The sequence below is a fragment of the Macaca fascicularis genome, chromosome 5 (assembly GCF_037993035.2).
Source record: "Macaca fascicularis isolate 582-1 chromosome 5, T2T-MFA8v1.1".
Lineage (NCBI taxonomy): Eukaryota > Metazoa > Chordata > Mammalia > Primates > Cercopithecidae > Macaca > Macaca fascicularis.
Window position 1 is genome coordinate 192889474 of NC_088379.1, and position 20426 is coordinate 192909899.

General features: G+C 50.2%; 1 protein-coding gene across 1 annotated transcript; it reads left to right on the top strand.

Annotated features, from left to right (window-relative positions):
- The first annotated feature begins 2543 nt into the window (after positions 1–2543).
- Positions 2544–11062, top strand: TRIML1 (tripartite motif family like 1). The gene is made up of 6 exons (XM_005556499.4): positions 2544–3069; positions 3637–3732; positions 5282–5512; positions 6849–6871; positions 7047–7144; positions 10147–11062. Exons 1-6 carry the CDS (start codon positions 2644–2646, stop codon positions 10695–10697), a joined length of 1425 nt encoding a protein of 474 aa, XP_005556556.2. The 5' UTR covers positions 2544–2643; the 3' UTR covers positions 10698–11062.
- The last annotated feature ends 9364 nt before the right edge of the window (positions 11063–20426 follow it).

Consider the following 20426-nt stretch of genomic DNA (forward strand, 5'->3'; position numbering starts at 1 on the left):
AGACTATGATTCCATAATAACATAGTTCCTCTATTCATTTGTAACTCATTTAAAGAAAAATCGAGCTGTGTGCAAAGAGTTCTTGTAGTCACCAATGAATAGCACACGGTCATTGTGTTACGATGCTTATAAAATAAAACAATTTATCCAGAAGAGGGAAGCGGGAGGGATCAGATCGGTGTGACTTGAAGACAGACTATGCCAGCCTCCCTATTCCAAATTGGAATACTGGCTCTGTGATGTGCTGTAACTGCATTGTGAGGCTTATTCTAACGATTTCGGTAAATAGTAAAGACTCCTCCTGGGGTTGTGTTGGAATAACACACGGAATGGAGGTGCTGGCTAGTTCATAAACTCTTTTTCTAGTGGTGGTAGTTAGTGTTATTGTAGACTTTTTTTTTTTTTCTTCTTTGAGATGGAGTCTTTCTCTCTCTCTCCCAAGCTGGAGTGCAGTGGCGGGATCTTGGCTCACTGCAACCTCCACCTCTTGGGTTCAAGTGATTCTCTTGCCTCAGCCTCCCAAGTAGCTGGGATTACAGGTGTGCGACACCACGCCTGGTAATTTTAATTTTTAATTGTTTTTTTTGAGACAGAGTTTTGCTTTTGTCGCCCAGGCTGGAGTGCAATGGTGCAATCTTGCCTCACCCCAACCTCCACCTCCTGGGTTCAAGCAATTCTTCTGTCTCAGCCTCCTGACTAGCTGGGATTACAGGCATGCGCCACCACGCCTGGCCAGTTTTGTATTTTTAGTAGAGACAGGGTTTCTCCATGTTGGCCAGGCTGGTCTTGAACTCCTGACCTCAAGTGATCTGCCTGCCTCGGCCTCCCAAAGTGCTGGGATTACAGGCATGAGCCATAGCACCCGGCCTAATTTTCATATTTCTAGTAGATACGGAGTTTCACCATGTTGGCCAGGCTGGTCTTGAACTCCTGACCTCGAGTGATCCACCCACCTCGGCCTCCCAAAGTGCTGGGATTACAGACGTGAGCCACCACGCCCGGCCAACTTTTTTTTTTTTTTTTTTTTTGCAAGCCTTACTTAAGACTAACTCATAGCAATATTCTGAAGCTGTGACAAGTCAGTATCCTGGAAGCTATCTCAGTAGAGGTTTCGCGACACCACCCTGATGCCACCTCTCTTCCTCTTTACAGTAGTGTAACTTTCGCTCTGTTTTTGTTTTTAATAGTTTAAATTCTCATCCTAATAATTCACGTATGCTTTACGAAGGATGTATATAGGATTTAAACATTTTGAATTAATGATTTCAGAAAGGTGAGTTTTGACGCGGAGAAAGGAAGGTGAGGAAAAAACATTCTCAGCCAAAAACTCCTTTTTCCCAAAGTTCAAGGTAAGAAAACATCTAACATCCTCTTGGAGGTAAGTGGAAGAGAAGCGGCCGTCGGAGCCTTGACAGTCAGAAACCAATGAATGGAACAACCTGAGTGACGGACCCAACACACGGAAGGTTGCCAAGCTGGAGAGTGAGGGACGGAAACAGAAACACGGCGTGATGGGTGAGTGGGGGGGTCAAACGCTCTAGCGTTTGAGGAACAGCTTTTGAGGCGCCACTTCCCGGCGTGCAGTGAGCGGAAGGCGGGTCAGGACGGGAGCTGACTCCCGAGCAGGGGACACAGTGAATCTGTGGCATTTGGCCCCAATCTCGGTGTTCACTATGCACATTCTCTACACTAGGTATTTATTTTTTCATATGTTTAAAAAAAAGTCTGCACACTTCATTTCTGTCCAGTAAGAACTGATAGAGAATCAGGGATTTGAAAGGGCCTAGTCTGGAAATTTTCAATGGGTGAAAACAAGTGAGCAAAATTACATTCATACTAAAGTGTAATTCTTTCCATCTGCTCCATAGTGGGATAGCCTCTTGAGGCAACTTCCAATTACAATGTCATTTTAGATGCTTTCCATGGTGGCAGGTGGGTGAGGACTAGGGTCTGCAGCGAAGAATAATAAACACAGCTCTGGCCATCCGTGGTGCTTCTAACACCAAGGACTACTCCAGTGGAAGAGTTCTCATTTTGTTGGGATGAATAAAATTAAATAAAAGTACACAGTACCCAATAAAGGACCAGAAAGCTTAAGCTTTGGTCAAGCAGAACAAAGGGCTAATGAGAAAAGGACGATGTATTACAGTTTTCTTCTTTCAGTTCAAAACTAGGTTTTATTAGCGGAGTTTCCCAAAAGATTTGGACCAAATTTCCAATTCAGATATTATTAGAGATCATCAAAACTCAAGTCTCTTTACTGGTTTACACCAAATCACCCAGACTTCCAGCCCAAAACCCACATGTTCACATGGTTCCACAGTGCTGTTTATGGACGATAACCAATTCTCGAAATGGTAATCCTGTTAGAAGCCAGAGCCCTCAGCCTCTAGCATGTGTGCTTTGCACAGAGATGAGTCTCAAAGTTTGGGGCTGGTGAGGAGCCCAGTGCACAGGAGTTCCACATTAAGTCATAATCGGCTTTGTGTTGGACAGTGGATGTCAGTTGGTGAAATCAGGCACAGAAGAGGTAAGGGTTTCTGGTAATAACAACATAGCAACAGGTCACCCACGTGTTACTCAAAACTGTGGGACTGTAGGGAGGGCTTTGCTAATCCCAGAACAGAGGTGTGACCTTGCCCCATGTCCAGCCTCGAGAAAATGTCTACAGCAGATTTGATGGAGAATCTCAGGGAAGAACTCACCTGTTTCATCTGCTTGGACTATTTTAGCAGCCCAGTGACCACCGAGTGTGGGCACAGCTTTTGTCTGGTGTGTCTCCTCCGGAGCTGGGAGGAACATAACACACCTTTATCTTGTCCTGAGTGCTGGAGGACCTTGGAGGGCCCGCATTTCCAGCCGAACGAGCGTCTGGGGAGGCTGGCCAGCATCGCCAGGCAGCTCCGGTCCCAGGTGCTGCAGAGCGAGGATGAGCAGAGCAGCTACGGGAGGATGCCCGCTGCTGCCAAGGCGCTCTCCGATGACGAGCAGGGTGGAAGCGTCTTCGCAGTCCAGAGCCATGGTGTAAACAGAGTGCACCTCTCCAGCGAGGCTGAGGAGCATCACAGGGTAAGACAGCTGCTCAGCGTGAACCCCAGGACTCATCACAGGCTCCCCCCGTTAGCTTTCCTAACGTCCTCTATGGGGGACAGTCAGGAGTGCCCATCTGAGCACCACATCACAAACCAGTGTGAGTCCCGCTTACACCCCCCTTTTCTTTTATTTTCTTTCTGTCTTTTTTTTTTTTGAGATGGAGTCTTGCTCTGTCACCCAGGCTGGCGAGAAGTGGCGTGATCTCGGCTCACTGCAACCTCCGCCTCCTGGGTTCAAGCGATTCTCCTGTCTCGGCCTCCCAAGTAGCTGGGACTACAGGCGCCCGCCGCCATGCCTGGCTAATTTTTTGTATTTTTAATAGAGATGGGGTTTCACCATGTTGGCCAGGCTGGCCTTGAACTACTGACCTCAAGTGATCTGCCTGCCTCGGCCTCCCAAAGTGCTGTGGTTACGGGCGTGAGCCACCGCGCCCGGCCTGCCCTTTGTTTCAGAGGCCTAGTACTGTGCTGTTACCGGTCTTCAAAGCCGCTTCATGACCCGGTACTCTGCTCATTTGCCACAAAGGGTTTGTTTCTATTGCAGGAGAAACTTCAGGAAATCCTGAATCTTTTGTGTATAAGGAGAAAGGAAGCTCAGGCTGTACTAACCCACGAGAAGGAGAGAGTGAAACTGTGCCAGGTCGGTGTCTGTCTGACTTTTGTGTGCTTGTATGTGACCCCATGAAGGGGACTAAAGGGAAATTTAGTGAAATTTCAGGAAAAAAAAAGACACATGTTTCCAGTCTCACCCCTAAGATATGTGGTTTCCTTACACTGGACTGCCGCCTTCTGACTGTCTTCGTTGGAATCTCAAGGCTCAGCTCCAGCTCCCCCGCTCCGGGCAGACTCCTTTGTGCAGCTAGACAGTGCCGTGGGCTCCTCTATGATGGCTCTCCTAGAATTATTTAAAACATAAGTGATACTTACAGACACATAACAGAAGACGGAAAGCAATTTAAAAAACAAATATCTCAAAAGCATTGAGGGAAAAATGCAAATTAAAAAGAAATAAAGAGAAAGAGATATAAAAGCAAAATAGTGGTTTAGATGAGACCTGATAAGTCCTCAAGGTTGGTCACAGACGTGGATTTGAGCTCTGCGGCAGTCAAAGCATTTGAATTCATTTTTTTTTTTTTTTTTTTTTGGAGATGGAGTTTCACTGTCGCCCAGGCTGGAGTGCAGTGGTGCGATCCCGGCTCACTGCAACCGCCACCTCCCAGGTTCAAGCGATTCTCCTGCCTTAGCCTTCCAAGTAGCTGGGATGACAGGCGTGCGCCACCACGCCCAGCTAGCTTTGCATGTTCGTAGAGATAGGTTTTTACCATGTTAGCCAGGCTGATCTCGAACTCCTGACCTCAGGTGATCCACGTGTCTCGGTCTCCCAAAGTGCTGGGATTCCAGGCGCCAGCCACTGTGCTTGGCCATAGACTTCGAATTCTTCAGTGAGAATGTTTGCCGTATATATTTCTATTCCTTTATGGTTATCTGACACCTATTTTCACTGAATAAATATTTACTGAATAAATGAAAACGCATTTTTCATAATTTTTCTTAATTTTGTTTTATTTGTATCCTAGTCCTGATCACTACCTGTCATACTTCTTACTCGTTTTCGGTTTTCTCCACTAGAACGACAACCTCCTGGGAATGGAGATTTGGGTTTTGTTCACTATTGTGTCTACAGTGCACATACCTCTGAAAACATCAACCTCTAGACGGAGCGCATCAGTAGAATATATGTGTTATATGTTGGGTTTCAGGAACTGCTGCCATGAAACTCTGGGACTTGGCCAGGCGCGGTGGCTCACATCTGTAATCCCAGCACTTTGGGAGGCCAAGGACGGTGGGTCACCAGGTCAAGACACTGAGAAAATCCTGGCCAACATGGTGAAACCCTGTCTTTACTAAAAATACAAAAAATAGCTGGGCCTGGTGGTGGGCACCTGTAGTCCCAGGTGCTTGGGAGGCTGAGGCAGGAGAATGGCGGGAACTCAGGAGGCGGAGCTTGCAGTGAACCAAGATTGCGCCGCTGCACTGCAGCCTGGGGGACAGAGCGAGAATCTGTCTCAAAAAAAAGAAAGAAAAAGAATCTCTAGGACTTGTAAGGATTAAACATCTACAGACAGGTGCATTTCTCTTACTAACTTTATCTCGTGTGTGTGTGTGTGTGTGTGTGTGTGTTTTGGCAGGAAGAAACAAAGACTTGCAAACAGGTTGTTGTGTCAGAATACATGAAAATGCACCAGTTCCTGAAGGAAGAGGAGCAGCTGCAACTCCAGCTACTAGAACAGGAAGAGAGAGAGAACATGAGGAAACTGAGGAACAACGAGATCAAATTGACCCAGCAAATCAGAGGCCTGAGCAAAATGATCGGACAGATGGAGTCCTCCAGTCAAAGCTCGGCTTTAGAATCTCTTGAGGTGAGGGTAACATTCACAAGAGTCATGGGAAAAATTATAGTAACTCATAGCACTTCAAGCCATAGGAAATAATGTTTTCTTTATTCATCTTAAAAACTAAGTTCTGGTCCAAAAGTAGTTTTCCTGAAGAATTGACATTCTGTATGTCAATAAAGCCTTATAGAAGAGAGAGAGAAAAAAAAAAAATCCAGAGGAATGCTTATCCCAAACAAGCCTGACGGTGGCTTCAATTTCTTCTGTACTTGCCTCTGTGCAACCTCAGCTTTGTTAATTTTTTTTCTAGTTTATTAATGTGTATTTACTATGTGCTGGGCAGATTAAATTTAATCTTCACAAAGACCTGATGAAGATAAGTACCATTATGATATGAACTCTAGGTCTAGATGACTGTCATCTACAGGATGGGTTAACAGCAGCACTGATTTAATTATTCACACCTGTGGTACTCGGGCGATCTGCCCGCCTGATAGTTAATAGATGGGAGAGCCCCACTCTTCCGCGCAGGGGGCTCCTATTTCTTACCTCCTTTGGTCTACTGTCTTTCTAGGCTACTGCATTCTTCAGGACCTTCTTTTTTGTTTGTTTGTTTCTGAGACAGAGTCTCACACTGTCACCTAGGCTGGAGTGCAGTGGTGCAGTCTTGGCTCACTGAACCCTATGCCTCCTGGGTTCAAGCGAGTCTCCTGCCTCAGCCTCCTGAGTGACTGGGATTACAGGCGTGCGCCACCACGCCCGGCTAATTTTTGTATTTTTGGTAGAGACGGGGTTTCACAATGTTGGCCAGGATGGTCTCGATCTCTTGACCTTGTGATCCACCCACCTGGGCCTCCCAAAGTGCTGGGATGACAGGCATGAGCCACCGCGCCCGGCCATGGACTTTCTTAAACATAAGCCACGTGATCCAACCCCAGCTTCAGGTCTGTTTGTAGACTGGTTCCACAGAATGCTACTATTTAATTGAGGGCCTTCCAAACACACCAGCCCGACCCGACACAGGCTTGGTTAGCCTCAGTTGTCACCAGCCCATTTCCTTTGTTATCTCTGTCTCTCACTGGATGGTCAATGAGACCAGCAAGTTGGCTTGTTTGCGGAACGGGTTCCCTGGACAAAGTGATGACACGAGAAAAAGAAAAGGACCGAGTATTCTCTAGTCATTGTGAGGAACATCCTGCGTTCACCACGGCACACCCCTTTTCTCTGCTCTGTGTGCTCCCACTCGTCGCGTGCCTCATGGGAAGCAGATTCTGTGAGCTGTGCAAGGACTGCATGCAACATGAATTTCGTCTGTGTTATGATCGGAGCGCACAGTGCTAACTTCTTTCTTTTTTACCCTTAGGAAGTGAGAGGAGCCCTGGAAAGGTAGGCTTTCATTCTGTGTTCAGTTATGCAAGCTGTGGGGAAGGGGTGCTGATGGCCGGTTTGGAGTGGGGAGCGGAGGTCTGCGCTGTTGCTGGGGGAGAAATGAGGTGGCCTCTCCAGCTGGAGCAGGTCACGCGGTCTGTGCTGAGGAGTGAACTTGTCTGCTGTCTTGCAGGAGCGAGCCACTCTTGCTTCAGTGTCCAGAGGCCACCACCACAGAGCTGAGTCTGTGCCGCATCACGGGAATGAAGGAAATGCTAAGAAAATTCAGCAGTAAGTCAGCCTGATGTGTTACCCCTCCAGGACTCGTAGAATTAACTTCAGCAGACGTTCTGCCAGTGTCATTCACTGTCTGACACTAGGCTCCTGGTTAAGGAATCTGGGCCAGCAAGGAACATCAGGGAGGGCTGGGGCCACAGACCGTCTCTGAGCGTGGGCAGAGAGAAGCAGTGAGACTTGACTCAGGCTTTATCTGGCTTCTTTTTCTGTGTAAGAAGCCCGGTCCTTCCCTTTTTGTTTTTTTTTTTTTCCTGAGATGGAGTCTCACTTTGTCACCCAGGCTGGAGTGCGGTGGCCCCATCTCCGCTCACTGCAAGCTCTGCCTCCCGAGTTCACGCCATTCTCCTCTTCAGCCTCCCGAGTAGCTGGGACTACAGGCGCCGCCACCTCGCCCGGCTAGTTTTTTGTATTTTTAGTAGAGACGGGGTTTCACCGTGGTAGCCAGGCTGGTCTCCATCTCCTGACCTCATGATCCGCCTGCCTCGGCCTCCCACAGTGCTGGGATTACAGGCTTGAGCCACCACGCCCGGCCAATCCTGGTCCTTTCTTTGTTGGTTTTGTCATTGTTGTTTCCATCCCCACCTTGCACATGCAGACACACCCTCTCATGCAGGGGTGTCTGCGTTTCTAGCTCTGTTCCCGTTAGGATAAAAGCTGACTTAAATTCTACAATTCCAGCGAGGGCGCATTCGACGAACTGTCCTTGTAGAATGCTCCAGATGTTTAGTCTGGCTAACACCCAGAGAGGTCAGGATTAGTTCTCAGCTTTTATCTTGGGGACAATCTGACCCTCAGAGGAAGGTCTAATGAGCTTTGAACTCCAGAGTGTTGAATAAACCCCTGCCATGGGCTCGGCACTGTGCTGTTGGGCTGTGCGCTTACTTACAATGATAAATAAGGCAGATTTTGCCTTTGCTTTTGTAGAATTTTCAATGAAATTGAGGAGACAGGCATTAATCACACAGATAATTAGTTATGTTGGGATCTGGTATATACCTAAAAGCATGAAATGGTATGAGTGGGGCCGGGCGCGGTGGCTCACGCTTGTAATCCCAGCACTTTGGGAGGCCAAGGAGGGCGGATCGCTTGAGGCCAGGAGTTCGAGACCAGCCTGGCCAACATGGCGAAACCCCGTCTCTACTAAAAATACAAAAAAAATTAGGTTTGTGTGATGGTGGGCGTCTGTAATCCCAGCTACTCGGGAGTCCGAGGCAGGAGAATCACTTGAATCCAGGAGGCAGAGGTTGCAGTGAGCCAAGATTGCACCACTGCACTCCAGCCTGGGCAACAAGAGAGAATCTCCATTTCAAAAAAAAAAAAAAAAGGAAAAAAAGGAATGATTGGGTACCTGATCGTGTCTGGACAGTGAGTGAAAGTTGGAGTCCTCGACCAGGCACAGTGTCCCACGCCTGTAACCCCAGCACTTTGGGAGGCTGAGGCGGGTGGGTCACCCGAGGTCGGGAGTTTGAGACCAGCCTGGCCAGGATGATGAAACCCCATCTCTACTAAAAATACAAAAAACTAGCCGGGCGTGGTGGCGGACACTTGTAATCCCAGCTACTTGGGAGGCTGAGGCAGGAGAATCGCTTAAATCTGGGAGGTGGAGGTTGCAGTGAGTCAAAATCGCACCACTGCACTCCGACCTGAGCAACAAGAGTGAAACTCTGTCTCAGAAAAAAAAAAAAAAAAAAAGGAGGCCCCGTATGTGACTGTCGGTTCACAGCGTATGTGTGCTTCATCAGGTGGTCCCCGGGTGCTGCACTGAACTCACAGGAAGCTGCACTTGTCATGACGTAATGAAAAAAGCTGGTTAGGGCCGGGCGCGGTGGCTCCCGCCTGTAATCCCAGCACTTTGGGAGGCCGAGGCGGGCAGATCACAAGGTCAGGAAATCGAGACCACGGTGAAACCCCGTCTCTACTAAAAATACAAAAAATTAGCCGGGCGCGGTTGTGGGCGCCTGTAGTCCCAGCTACTCGGGAGGCTGAGGCAGGAGAATGGCGTGAACCCGGGAGGCGGAGCTTGCAGTGAGCCGAGATCGCGCCACTGCACTCCAGCCTGGGCGACAGAGCGAGACTCCGTCTCAAAAAAAAAAAAAAAAAAAAAAAAAAAAAAAAAAAAAAGAAAAAAGCTGGTTAGGGATTGTGATTCGAACACTCAGTGACTGTGTAATCTTGGTGAAGTTTCCTAACCTTCGTGAACCTGTTTTCCGTTTTGTAAAAACGATAGAAAAGAATGCTTGCAGTGATTAAATGAGATAATATATAGAAAATGTTGGGCACATTAGAAGTTCAGCCAAAGGTAAGTGCTATTTTCTCTCCCACCCAAATTGAAGAACCAGAACCTACCATGGCTAATATGAATGCAAACAACCAAGGGTATCCCTGTGTGGATACACAGTTCAGAGCTCTAAAGATGTCCTGTAAACAGAGCAACGTCCATGCCACTCACTGGGATTCTCCTCCCCGCCCAGGCAGGTCAAAGCTCCTTCTCCACGAGGCTCTTCTCTCTCTCCATTTGGAGCTTCATGATATGTGTTGTGGAACAGTGAAAGAGGAACTCAGAAATTTTGTTCTAAGCCAAATACTTTTTTTTTTTTTTTTTGAGGCTGAGTTTTGCTCTGTCACCCAGGTTGGAGTGCAGTGATGTAATCTTGGCTCACTGCAGCCTCCACCTCCTGGGTTCAAGCATTTCTCATGCCTCAGCCTCCTGAGTAGCTGGGATTACAGGCACACGCTACCATGCCTGGGTATGTTTTGTATTTTTAGTAGAGATGGGGTTTCACCATGTTGGCCAGGCTGGTCTCGAACTCCCGATCTTGTGATCTGCCCCGCTCATCCTTCCAAAGTGCAGCATTACAGGCGTGAGCCACCGCACTCGGCCCTAAATTAGATTTAAAAAACCAGGACTAAATACTAAGAATTCAATGTAAATCTCACATATGTAAGAGGTTTTTCAAGCATGCCCAAGGGAAATTTCTTCCTTCCTCCTCTTGCAGCGGAGATAACGCTGGACCCAGCCACAGCCAATGCCTATCTCGTGCTGTCCGAGGATCTGAAGAGTGTGAAATACGGGGGAAGCAGACAGCAGCTACCCGACAACCCGGAAAGATTTGACCAGTCTGCGACCGTGCTGGGCGCTCAGATCTTCACCAGTGGGAGACACTACTGGGAGGTGGAGGTGGGAAACAAGACGGAGTGGGAAGTGGGCATCTGCAAGGACTCGGTGAGCCGAAAGGGGAACCTCCCCAAGCCGCCTGGGGACCTGTTCTCACTGATCGGTTTAAAAATCGGAGACGATTACAGCCTCTGGGTCTCGTCCCCTCTGAAGGGTCAGCACGTCAGAGAGCCTGTGTGTAAGGTTGGTGTCTTCCTGGACTATGAGTCTGGACATATAGCATTCTACAACGGGACGGATGAGTCCCTCATCTACAGCTTCCCGCCGGCTTCTTTCCAAGAGGCTCTCAGGCCAATCTTTTCCCCCTGCCTCCCAAATGAGGGGACAAACACAGACCCTCTCACCATCTGCTCACTCAACAGCCACGTCTGAGGGGCGTGCCCTGAGCCTTCACAGCGGGCGATGTCTGAGACCAAGACGTAACTATTAAGATGATGAAGGCATCGACAGTATTAATGTCAGGTGATCTGAAATAAACTCCCCTACCCCCACCCCACCCCCAAGAGTTTCCATTAACTTGATCCCACTATGAGCAGCCAAATTACACGATCGACTTCAACCCCAACAGAAGAGAGCTGATCATATTCTGTGTCGTTAACTAAATGAATTCTCTAGGCTACCCCATGTATGTGCTGGTCACTCAAATACTGAGACCCTGTTACCATGAATCCTACTGCCATAGGCCGGACTTTATAAATAGATGTCACTTTTTCAAGTGTATTTAATTATTTGACTCTGAAAAACTGTGCTGTTCGAATGTGTCTTTGTCCTCCGTGCAGAGCTCTGCAGGCTGGGGCAACTCAAATCCATCTGGGAAACTGAGGCACGGGCACATCTTTCCAGGGCGGGTGAAAGGGCTCAGGCCTCATCCTTCTCCCAAAAGCCATTTTCCTTCCCATCCCACGAGCCTGCAGTGTTTGTGCTCAGGAAGGCTTATATATACTTATATACATAAGTATAATTCAGAACACTGCAAAGATTTGTGTGAATATCGTCATACCATTCACGTTTCCATAATCACAAGAGGCTGGAACCTTCCGTTAATATGTTAAAAGGTCAGAGTAAAGTCTCTATTCAGTAAATGTATCACGGCAGGGGACGCCAAGCGACTATACCGCACTGTATATAAGGTTCTTTTCTGGGCTTTTGCGATGTTCTGCGATTGAAGGCTTTCAATCTCTGGAAGGCCAAAGAGCCTAACCCTCCTCTTACCTCAAAACGTCAGGGCAGGCCGGGCGCGGTGGCTCACGCCTGTCATCCCAGCACTTTGGGAGGCTGAGGCAGGTGGATCACCTGAGGTCGAGAGTTTGAGACCAGCCTGACCAATGTGGAGAAACCCCATCTCTACTAAAAATACAAAAATTAGCCGGGCGTGGTGGCGCATGCCTGTAATCCCAGCTACTCGGGAGGCTGAGGCAGCAGAATCGCCTGAACCTGGGAGACAGATGTTGCAGTGAGCAGAGATCATTCCATTGCACTCCAGCCTGGGCAACAAGAGCGAAACTCCATCTCAAAAAGAAAAAAAGAGGAAAGTCAGGGTTTGTTAGGAAGGGGTGGCGGCTGAGGGGAGCTCTTTCGGCTGGTGGTCTGCACTAGGCTCGCTGTCTTCAGTGATCTATCCCTGCAGGTGTGTGTTGTTTGTTTGTTTGTTTTAAGATGGAGTCTCGCTCTGTCACCCAGGCTGGAGTGCAATGGAGCGATCTCGGCTCACTGCAACCTCGGCCTCCGGGGTTCAAGCAATTCTCCTGCCTCAGCCTCCCAAGTAGCTGGGATTACCGGCACTCGCCACCATGCCCAGCTAATTTTTCTATTTTTAGTAGAGACGGGGTTTCACCATGTTGGCCAGGGTGATCTTGATCTCCTGACCGCCTGCCTCGGCCTCCCAAAGTGTTGGGATTACAGGCATGAGCACCACGCCCGGCCTTATTTATTTTTTAAAATTATTATTTTTTGAGATGGAATTTTGCTCTGTCACCCAGGCTGGAGTGAAGTGGTGCAATCTCGGCTCACTGCAGCCTCCTCCACCCAGGGTTCAAGTGATTCTCCTGCCTCAGCCTCCTGAGTAGGTTAATCCCTATAGACGCCTGCCACCATGCCCAGCAAATTTTTATATTTTTAGTAGAGATGGGGTTTTGCCATGTTGGCCAGGCTGGTCTTGAATTCCTGACCTCAAGTGATCCGCCCGCCTCGGTCTCCCAAGTGCTGGGATTATAGGTGTGAGCCACCACACCTGGGCTCCACTTATTTTATTATAGAGATTTCATATCTTGATTTCTCACCTCAAAAGCTAAGAAACAAAATTATAAAAAGCAAACTGCAAACATTTGGAATATATCTTTCCTTGATTACCGAAAATCCCAATTTTGTGGAAGGACTAAGTAAATAAAAAAGTACAAAAGTAATTTACATTTACTTTGGGGAGTGAGAATGGGGGTGAAGGGGAGTGAGAGTGGGGGTGAGATGGGCAGTGAGAGTGGGGTTGAAGGGGAGTGAGAGTGGGGGTGAAGGGGAGTGAGAGTGGGGGTGAGAAGGGGAGTGAGAGTGGGGGTGGGAAGGGGAGTGAGAGTGGGGGTGAAGGGGAGTGAGAGTGGGGGTGAGAAGGGGAGTGAGAGTGGGGGTGAAGGGGAGTGAGAGTGGGGGTGAGAAGGGGAGTGAGAGTGGGGGTGAGAAGAAGAGTGAGAGTGGGGGTGAAGGGGAGTGAGAGTGGGGGTGAGAAGGGAAGTGAGAGTGGGGGTGAAGGGGAGTGAGAGTGGGGGTGAGAAGGGGAGTGAGAGTGGGGGTGAGAAGAAGAGTGAGAGTGGGGGTGAAGGGGAGTGAGAGTGGGGGTGAAGGGGAGTGAGAGTGGGGGTGAGAAGGGGAGTGAGAGTGGGGGTGAGAAGAAGAGTGAGAGTGGGGGTGAAGGGGAGTGAGAGTGGGGGTGAGAAGGGGAGTGAGAGTGGGGGTGAGAAGAAGAGTGAGAGTGGGGGTGAAGGGGAGTGAGAGTGGGGGTGAAGGGGAGTGAGAGTGGGGGTGAGAAGGGGAGTGAGAGTGGGGGTGAGAAGGGGAGTGAGAGTGGGGGTGAAGGGGAGTGACAGTGGGGGTGAAGGGGAGTGAGAGTGGGGGTGAGAAGGGGAGTGAGAGTGGGGGTGAGAAGGGGAGTGAGAGTGGGGGTGAAGGGGAGTGAGAGTGGGGGTGAGAAGGGGAGTGAGAGTGGGGGTGAAGGGGAGTGAGAGTGGGAGTGGGAAGGGGAGTGAGAGTGGAGGTGAAGGGGAGTGAGAGTGGGGGTGGGAAGGGGAGTGAGAGTGGGGGTGAAGGAGAGTGAGAGTGGGGGTGAAGGGGAGTGAGAGTGGGGGTGAAGGGGAGTGAGAGTGGGGGTGAGAAGGGGAGTGAGAGTGGGGGTGAAGGAGAGTGAGAGTGGGGGTGAAGGGGAGTGAGAGTGGGGGTGAGAAGGGGAGTGAGAGTGGGGGTGAAGGGGAGTGAGAGTGGGGGTGAAGGGGAGTGAGAGTAGGGGTGGGAAGGGGAGTGAGAGTGGGGGTGAAGGGGAGTGAGAGTGGGAGTGGGAAGGGGAGTGAGAGTGGAGGTGAAGGGGAGTGAGAGTGGGGGTGAGAAGGGGAGTGAGAGTGGGGGTGAAGGAGAGTGAGAGTGGGGGTGAGAAGGGGAGTGAGAGTGGGGGTGAAGGGGAGTGAGAGTGGGGGTGAAGGGGAGTGAGAGTAGGGGTGGGAAGGGGAGTGAGAGTGGGGGTGAAGGGGAGTGAGAGTGGGAGTGGGAAGGGGAGTGAGAGTGGAGGTGAAGGGGAGTGAGAGTGGGGGTGAGAAGGGGAGTGAGAGTGGGGGTGAAGGAGAGTGAGAGTGGGGGTGAAGGGGAGTGAGAGTGGGGGTGAGAAGGGGAGTGAGAGTGGGGATGAAGGAGAGTGAGAGTGGGGGTGAGAAGAAGAGTGAGAGTGGGGGTGAAGGGGAGTGAGAGTGGGAGTGGGAAGGGGAGTGAGAGTGGAGGTGAAGGGGAGTGAGAGTGGGGGTGAGAAGGGGAGTGAGAGTGGGGGTGAGAAGGGGAGTGAGAGTGGGGGTGAAGGGGAGTGAGAGTGGGGGTGAAGGGGAGTGAGAGTGGGGGTGAAGGGGAGTGAGAGTGGGGGTGAGAAGGGGAGTGAGAGTGGAGGTGAAGGGGAGTGAGAGTGGGGGTGAAGGGGAGTGAGAGTGGGGGTGAAGGGGAGTGAGAGTGGGGGTGAGAAGAAGAGTGAGAGTGGGGGTGAGAGGGGAGTGAGAGTGGGAGTGGGAAGGGGAGTGAGAGTGGGGGTGAAGGGGAGTGAGAGTGGGGGTGAAGGGGAGTGAGAGTGGGGGTGAGGAGGGGAGTGAGAGTGGGGGTGAAGGGGGAGTGAGAGTGGGGGTGAAGGGGAGTGAGAGTGGGGGTGAGAAGAGAGTGAGAGTGGGGGTGAAGAGGAGTGAGAGTGGGGGTGAGAAGGGGAGTGAGAGTGGGGGTGAGAAGGGGAGTGAGAGTGGGAGTGGGAAGGGGAGTGAGAGTGGGGGTGAAGGGGAGTGAGAGTGGGGGTGAAGGGGAGTGAGAGTGGGGGTGAAGGGGAGTGAGAGTGGGGGTGAGAAGGGGAGTGAGAGTGGGGGTGAGAAGGGGAGTGAGAGTGGGGGTGAAGGGGAGTGACAGTGGGGGTGAAGGGGAGTGAGAGTGGGGGTGAGAAGAAGAGTGAGAGTGGGGGTGAAGGGGAGTGAGAGTGGGGGTGAAGGGGAGTGAGAGTGGGGGTGAGAAGGGGAGTGAGAGTGGGGGTGAAGGAGAGTGAGAGTGGGGGTGAGAAGAAGAGTGAGAGTGGGGGTGAGAAGAAGAGTGAGAGTGGGGGTGAGAAGAAGAGTGAGAGTGGGGGTGAGAAGAAGAGTGAGAGTGGGGGTGAGAAGGGGAGTGAGAGTGGGAGTGGGAAGGGGAGTGAGAGTGGGGGTGAAGGGGAGTGAGAGTGGGGGTGAAGGGGAGTGAGAGTGGGGGTGAAGGGGAGTGAGAGTGGGGGTGAGAAGGGGAGTGAGAGTGGGGGTGAGAAGGGGAGTGAGAGTGGGGGTGAAGGGGAGTGACAGTGGGGGTGAAGGGGAGTGAGAGTGGGAGTGGGAAGGGGAGTGAGAGTGGGGGTGAAGGGGAGTGAGAGTGGGGGTGAAGGGGAGTGAGAGTGGGGGTGAGAAGAAGAGTGAGAGTGGGGGTGAGAAGGGGAGTGAGAGTGGGAGTGGGAAGGGGAGTGAGAGTGGGGGTGAAGGGGAGTGAGAGTGGGGGTGAAGGGGAGTGAGAGTGGGGGTGAGAAGAAGAGTGAGAGTGGGGGTGAGGAGGGGAGTGAGAGTGGGGGTGAGGAGGGGAGTGAGAGTGGGGGTGAAGGGGGAGTGAGAGTGGGGGTGAAGGGGAGTGAGAGTGGGGGTGAGAAGAAGAGTGAGAGTGGGGGTGAAGAGGAGTGAGAGTGGGGGTGAGAAGGGGAGTGAGAGTGGGGGTTAAGGGGAGTGAGAGTGGGGGTGGGAAGGAGAGTGAGAGTGGGGGTGAAGGGGAGTGAGAGTGGGGGTGAAGGGGAGTGAGAGTGGGGTGAGAAGGGGAGTGAGAGTGGGGGTGAAGGGGAGTGAGAGTGGGGGTGAGAAGAAGAGTGAGAGTGGGGCTGAAGGGGAGTGAGAGTGGGGGTGAGAAGGGGAGTGAGAGTGGGGGTGAGAAGAAGAGTGAGAGTGGGGGTGAGAAGGGGAGTGAGAGTGGGGGTGAAGGGGAGTGAGAGTGGGGTTGAAGGGGAGTGAGAGTGGGGGTGAGAAGGGGAGTGAGAGTGGGAGTGGGAAGGGGAGTGAGAGTGGACCCTGGGAGGCGTGTTCCCTCGTGTAGACACTCATCCCTTGCACTGCTCAGGGCGGGGTCTCGCTGCTTCGGCCTTTCAACTTGTGATAACGACATTCCCTGAATATGAGGGTGTCCCCACAGAACCTGCCACCATTCCTTAAGCTGTTCCCTCATCCTCCCTTGTTAATTCCTCTCCAAATCCCTGTCTTCCCCCCTTTCCTGAGTGGTCCGTTTCCCCAGGACATAGCTATTCCAAGTGGAATTTGCTTCTCTACCTCTTCAAAATCAGCTAGAAGAGGGAGGAAGGACATCAGGAGGAATCTTCCGCATCGGACTGCAATTTGCTTCATTTTTAAATTTCCTTCCCCCTGGAGCACTTTAAAAATAAAATATTGCCAATCTCTTATGCTGAAATCTGATATCCAAAACAACTTCAGATAAGATCTTTATCTACTTTTTTGCTCTGATTATTCCCAGCTTCCTGGTGTACCTCCCCCTGCCCCACCACAATCTCCCTATCACGCTTAGAGAGTATCGGTACCTTATCTGACCTTAGATCACTTTACAAGGCCCTCTTACACTGAGTTAACTGAAGAATGTGGCCAGTCCAGCCTTCCGTATTCTTGGATTTATCCCTGGCGTGTACCTTGGAAGGATGAGACCTAATACATCACCACAATAAAATGAGAACATGCTGCAATGTGCAAAGGTTAAAATAAAAATTGCATGTAATTTTACAACATGCAGATAACCAGTGCTAATATTTTTGTGTATATCTTTCTAATCCTTTGTTTTTTAACGTATGTATGCTTTTAGCAAAATGAAAAAAAGTTACCATAATATTACATAGTGAACTTCCTTCAATCATTAGATAGTTCTTGAAAATATGAATTTTTATATTCCTAAATGTATAAGCATGTGTCTTCTATGAATTAGCACATTTTATTACATTACATTTATCCAAAAATCTACATCCAATAAAGGACACAATGATATCACCTAATAAACACTTCATATAAAAATTTGTCACTTGTCCTTGTAATGTTCTTTACAGTTGTTTTTCAGTCTTCCAGTGACCAGGAATAATATAGGAGCATGCATTGAATTTAACTGTCTTAGAAACTATGATTTTTTTTTTTTTTGAGGTGGAGTCTCGCTCTGTCCCCCAGGCTGGAGTGCAGTGGCGCGATCTCAGCTCACTGCAACCTCTACCTCCCAGGTTCAAACAATTCTCCTCTCTCAGCCTCCCCAGTAGCTGGGACTACAGGCGCCCACCGCCATGCCTGGCTAATTTTTTTTTTTTCAATAGAGATGGGGTTTCACCATACTGGTCAGGCTTGTCTCGAACTCCTGACCTCAGGTGATCCACCCACTTCGGCCTCCCAAAGTGCTGGGATTACAGGTATGAGCCACCACACGTGGCCTGATTTTTTTTTTTTTTTTGAGATGGAGTCCTACTCTGTCACCCAGGCTGAAGTACAATGGCATGGTCTTGGCTCACTGCAACCTCCACCTCCTGGGTTCAAGTGATTCTCCTGCCTCAGCCTCCCTTGTAGCTGGGTTTACAGGCAAGTGCCACCACACTCGGCTAATTTGTGTATTTTTAGTAGAGATGGGGTTTCACTATGTTGGCGAGGCTGGTCTTGAACTCCTGACCTCATGATCCACCTGCCTTGGCCTCCCAAAGTGCTGGGATTACAGGCGTGAGCCACTGTGCCAGGCAGAAAATATGATTTTTAATGGGAGTAGTACTTCATTATATGACTGTCCCTAATTTATGTAATCATTCCACCATGGTGTAGCATTCAGATTTTCTGTTGGTCACTATTATACCTCCCACTGTGGTGAACACAGTGCACAGAAGCCCCTGGGTGTCTCTCTGATTCTTCCCCAAGGGCGTCTCCAGCAGGCAGGAAGGCTCCCTGTGCGTCCTGTCCTGTGTGTGTTGGTTGTCCCCTCCCTTCATTCTACCTGCACTGCAAGGAGTCCAGAGGCTTCCCTCACACCCCCACACCGAAGGGACAGACACACTAGTTCCAGACCAGCGAAAGGCCACGTGTGCCCTGCCTTCCGGTCTCGCCAGAGCATTGCGTTTATTCCCCAAGAAACTACGCTGGGAAGGATTGGAGTAGTGCTTAGACTTTGAAACTAGACACTGAGGCTGGGCGGTGACTCGCACCTCTAATCCCAGCACTTTGGGAGGCTGAGGTGGGAGGATCGCTTGAACCCAGGAGTTTGAGACCAGCCTTGGCAACAGAGTGAGAACTTATTTCTACAAAAAACTGAGGGCTGGGCACCGTGGTTCACGCCTGTAATCCCAATACTTTGGGAGGCTGAGGTGGGCAGATCACCAGAGGTCAGGAGTTTGAGACCAGTCTGACCAAAATGGCGAAATCCCGTCTCTACTAAAAATACAAAAAATTAGCTGGGCGTGGTGGTGTGCATCTGTGATCCCAGCTACTCAGCAGCCTGAGGCAGGAGAATAGCTGGAACCCGGGAGGCAGAGGTTTCAGTGAGCCGAGATTGCCCCACTGCACTCCAACTTGGGTGACAGAGTGAGACTCTGTCTCAAAACACAAACACAAAAACAAAAAAACTAAAAACTGAAAAATTAGCTGGGCGTGGTGGCACACACCGGGGCATCCAGTTACTCTGGAGGCTGAGGTGGGAAGAGTACTTGAGCCCAGGAGGTCAAAGCTGCAGTGAGCTGTGACTGCAACACGCCAACCTGGGCTGAGGGAGCCAGACTCTGTCTCACAGGAAAAAAAAAAAAGATAAAGAAATGAAACTAGACAGCCTGGGCTTGAATGCTTGACTTTGCCACAAAGTGACGGTTTTAACGTTCACAAGTTATTTCAACTCTCAGAGACTTAGTTGCCTCTTCTCAACAGTGTGGGGAAGACCTGGTCCCTGTGACAATTACATGAGCACAAATCACAACAATGTGTGGGGCAGGATGACTTTTGTTAGCTCTCCCGTCTCCCCCAGAGGCTCTATTTTGTGTTCTTCAGAAAGGAGAAAGAAAGACACTGGACTTGTGGGGAAGACAGAACACACAGGCACCAACATCTTTGAAACGTTTCCAAGCTTGGTGTTACTATTTTAGAGGGAAAATATTAATAAAAGTTCAGTTGTAGTAAAAGAAAACCTCCACACATTGTTTTCTTATGGCTGTGCAGTCCTTCTGAGCCTGCATGCTGAGCATTCTGTTCCCCAACGTTTAAAAACTCAACTGATATAATACATAGGAAATACATACAACTAGGTTGGGCCTGGTGACACATGCTGTGATCCCAGCACTTTGGGAGGCTGAAGTGGGAGGATCCCTTGAGGCCAAAAATTTGAGACCAGCCTGAGCAACACAGCAAGACTCTGCTTCCACCAAAAATAAAAATGAAAACAAATTAGCCAGGCGTGGCGGCAGGTGCCTACAGGCCCAGCTACTCGGGAAGCTGAGACGGGAGGATCACTTGAGCCCAGAGCTGGAGGCTGCGGTGAGCCATGATGGTGCCATTGTCCTCCAGCGTGGGCAACAGAGCGACACCCTGTCTTAAAAATACATTTAAAATGAACGCGTAACTATTTTAAAGAGGAAGTCTTGTTTTCATCCTTCCGTCCTGGGACTCTCACACCTTTGCCCTGAGCTCCTAGGACATGGTGTGAACTTTGCTAAATGTTATGAGTGCGTGCACTTCACGTCCTGTGTGTGGAAGAATGGGCTGATGTCGCCTGGCCTGTCTACGTTTTTATATTGCATACACGCATGGAGTCCTGTGAGACCCCCCGGGCCTGCTGCGGGTCTCCCACGTGATGGCTTGTGGGGCCAACACCCGCTATCCTGGCTTCATAAAGCGTCTGTACAAGGAGCTGAGCGCGGATCATGTCTCCTTCACCAAGGCCACGATCTGGGCGGGTTCCAACAGAAGCTTTACCGTCACTGTGCCTCGGTTAGTGTTCCACATAGATTAAAGTGTCCTGAGATGTGGACCTCAGCCATTCGGTGGGGCTCAGGAAGGTGACCACCAGCTGTGTGAGCACTCCTGTCTGCCTTGCAAAAAACATGTCAGATGTGTGCCATGACGTGAACAAGGCTGGAAAGCACGGCATCCTCTCCTTGTAACCTTTTTTTTTTTTTTTTGAGACGGAGTCTCGCTCTGTCCCCCAGGCTGGAGTGCAGTGGCCGGATCTCAGCTCACTGCAAGCTCCGCCTCTCAGGTTCAAGCGATTCTCCTACCTCAGCCTCAAGTAGCTGGGACTACAGGCGCCGCCACCACGCCTGGCTAATTTTTTGTATTTTCAGTAGAGATGGGGTTTCACCGTGTTAGCCAGGAT

Bases quoted from the DNA above. Each gene is read 5' to 3' on its own strand.
- TRIML1 (XM_005556499.4), top strand. From the start codon at position 2,644: ATGTCCAGCCTCGAGAAAATGTCTACAGCAGATTTGATGGAGAATCTC. The intron at 5,513-6,848 runs GTGAGGGTAACA...TTTTACCCTTAG, and splicing joins CGGCTTTAGAATCTCTTGAG to GAAGTGAGAGGAGCCCTGGA. The intron at 6,872-7,046 runs GTAGGCTTTCAT...GCTGTCTTGCAG, and splicing joins GTGAGAGGAGCCCTGGAAAG to GAGCGAGCCACTCTTGCTTC.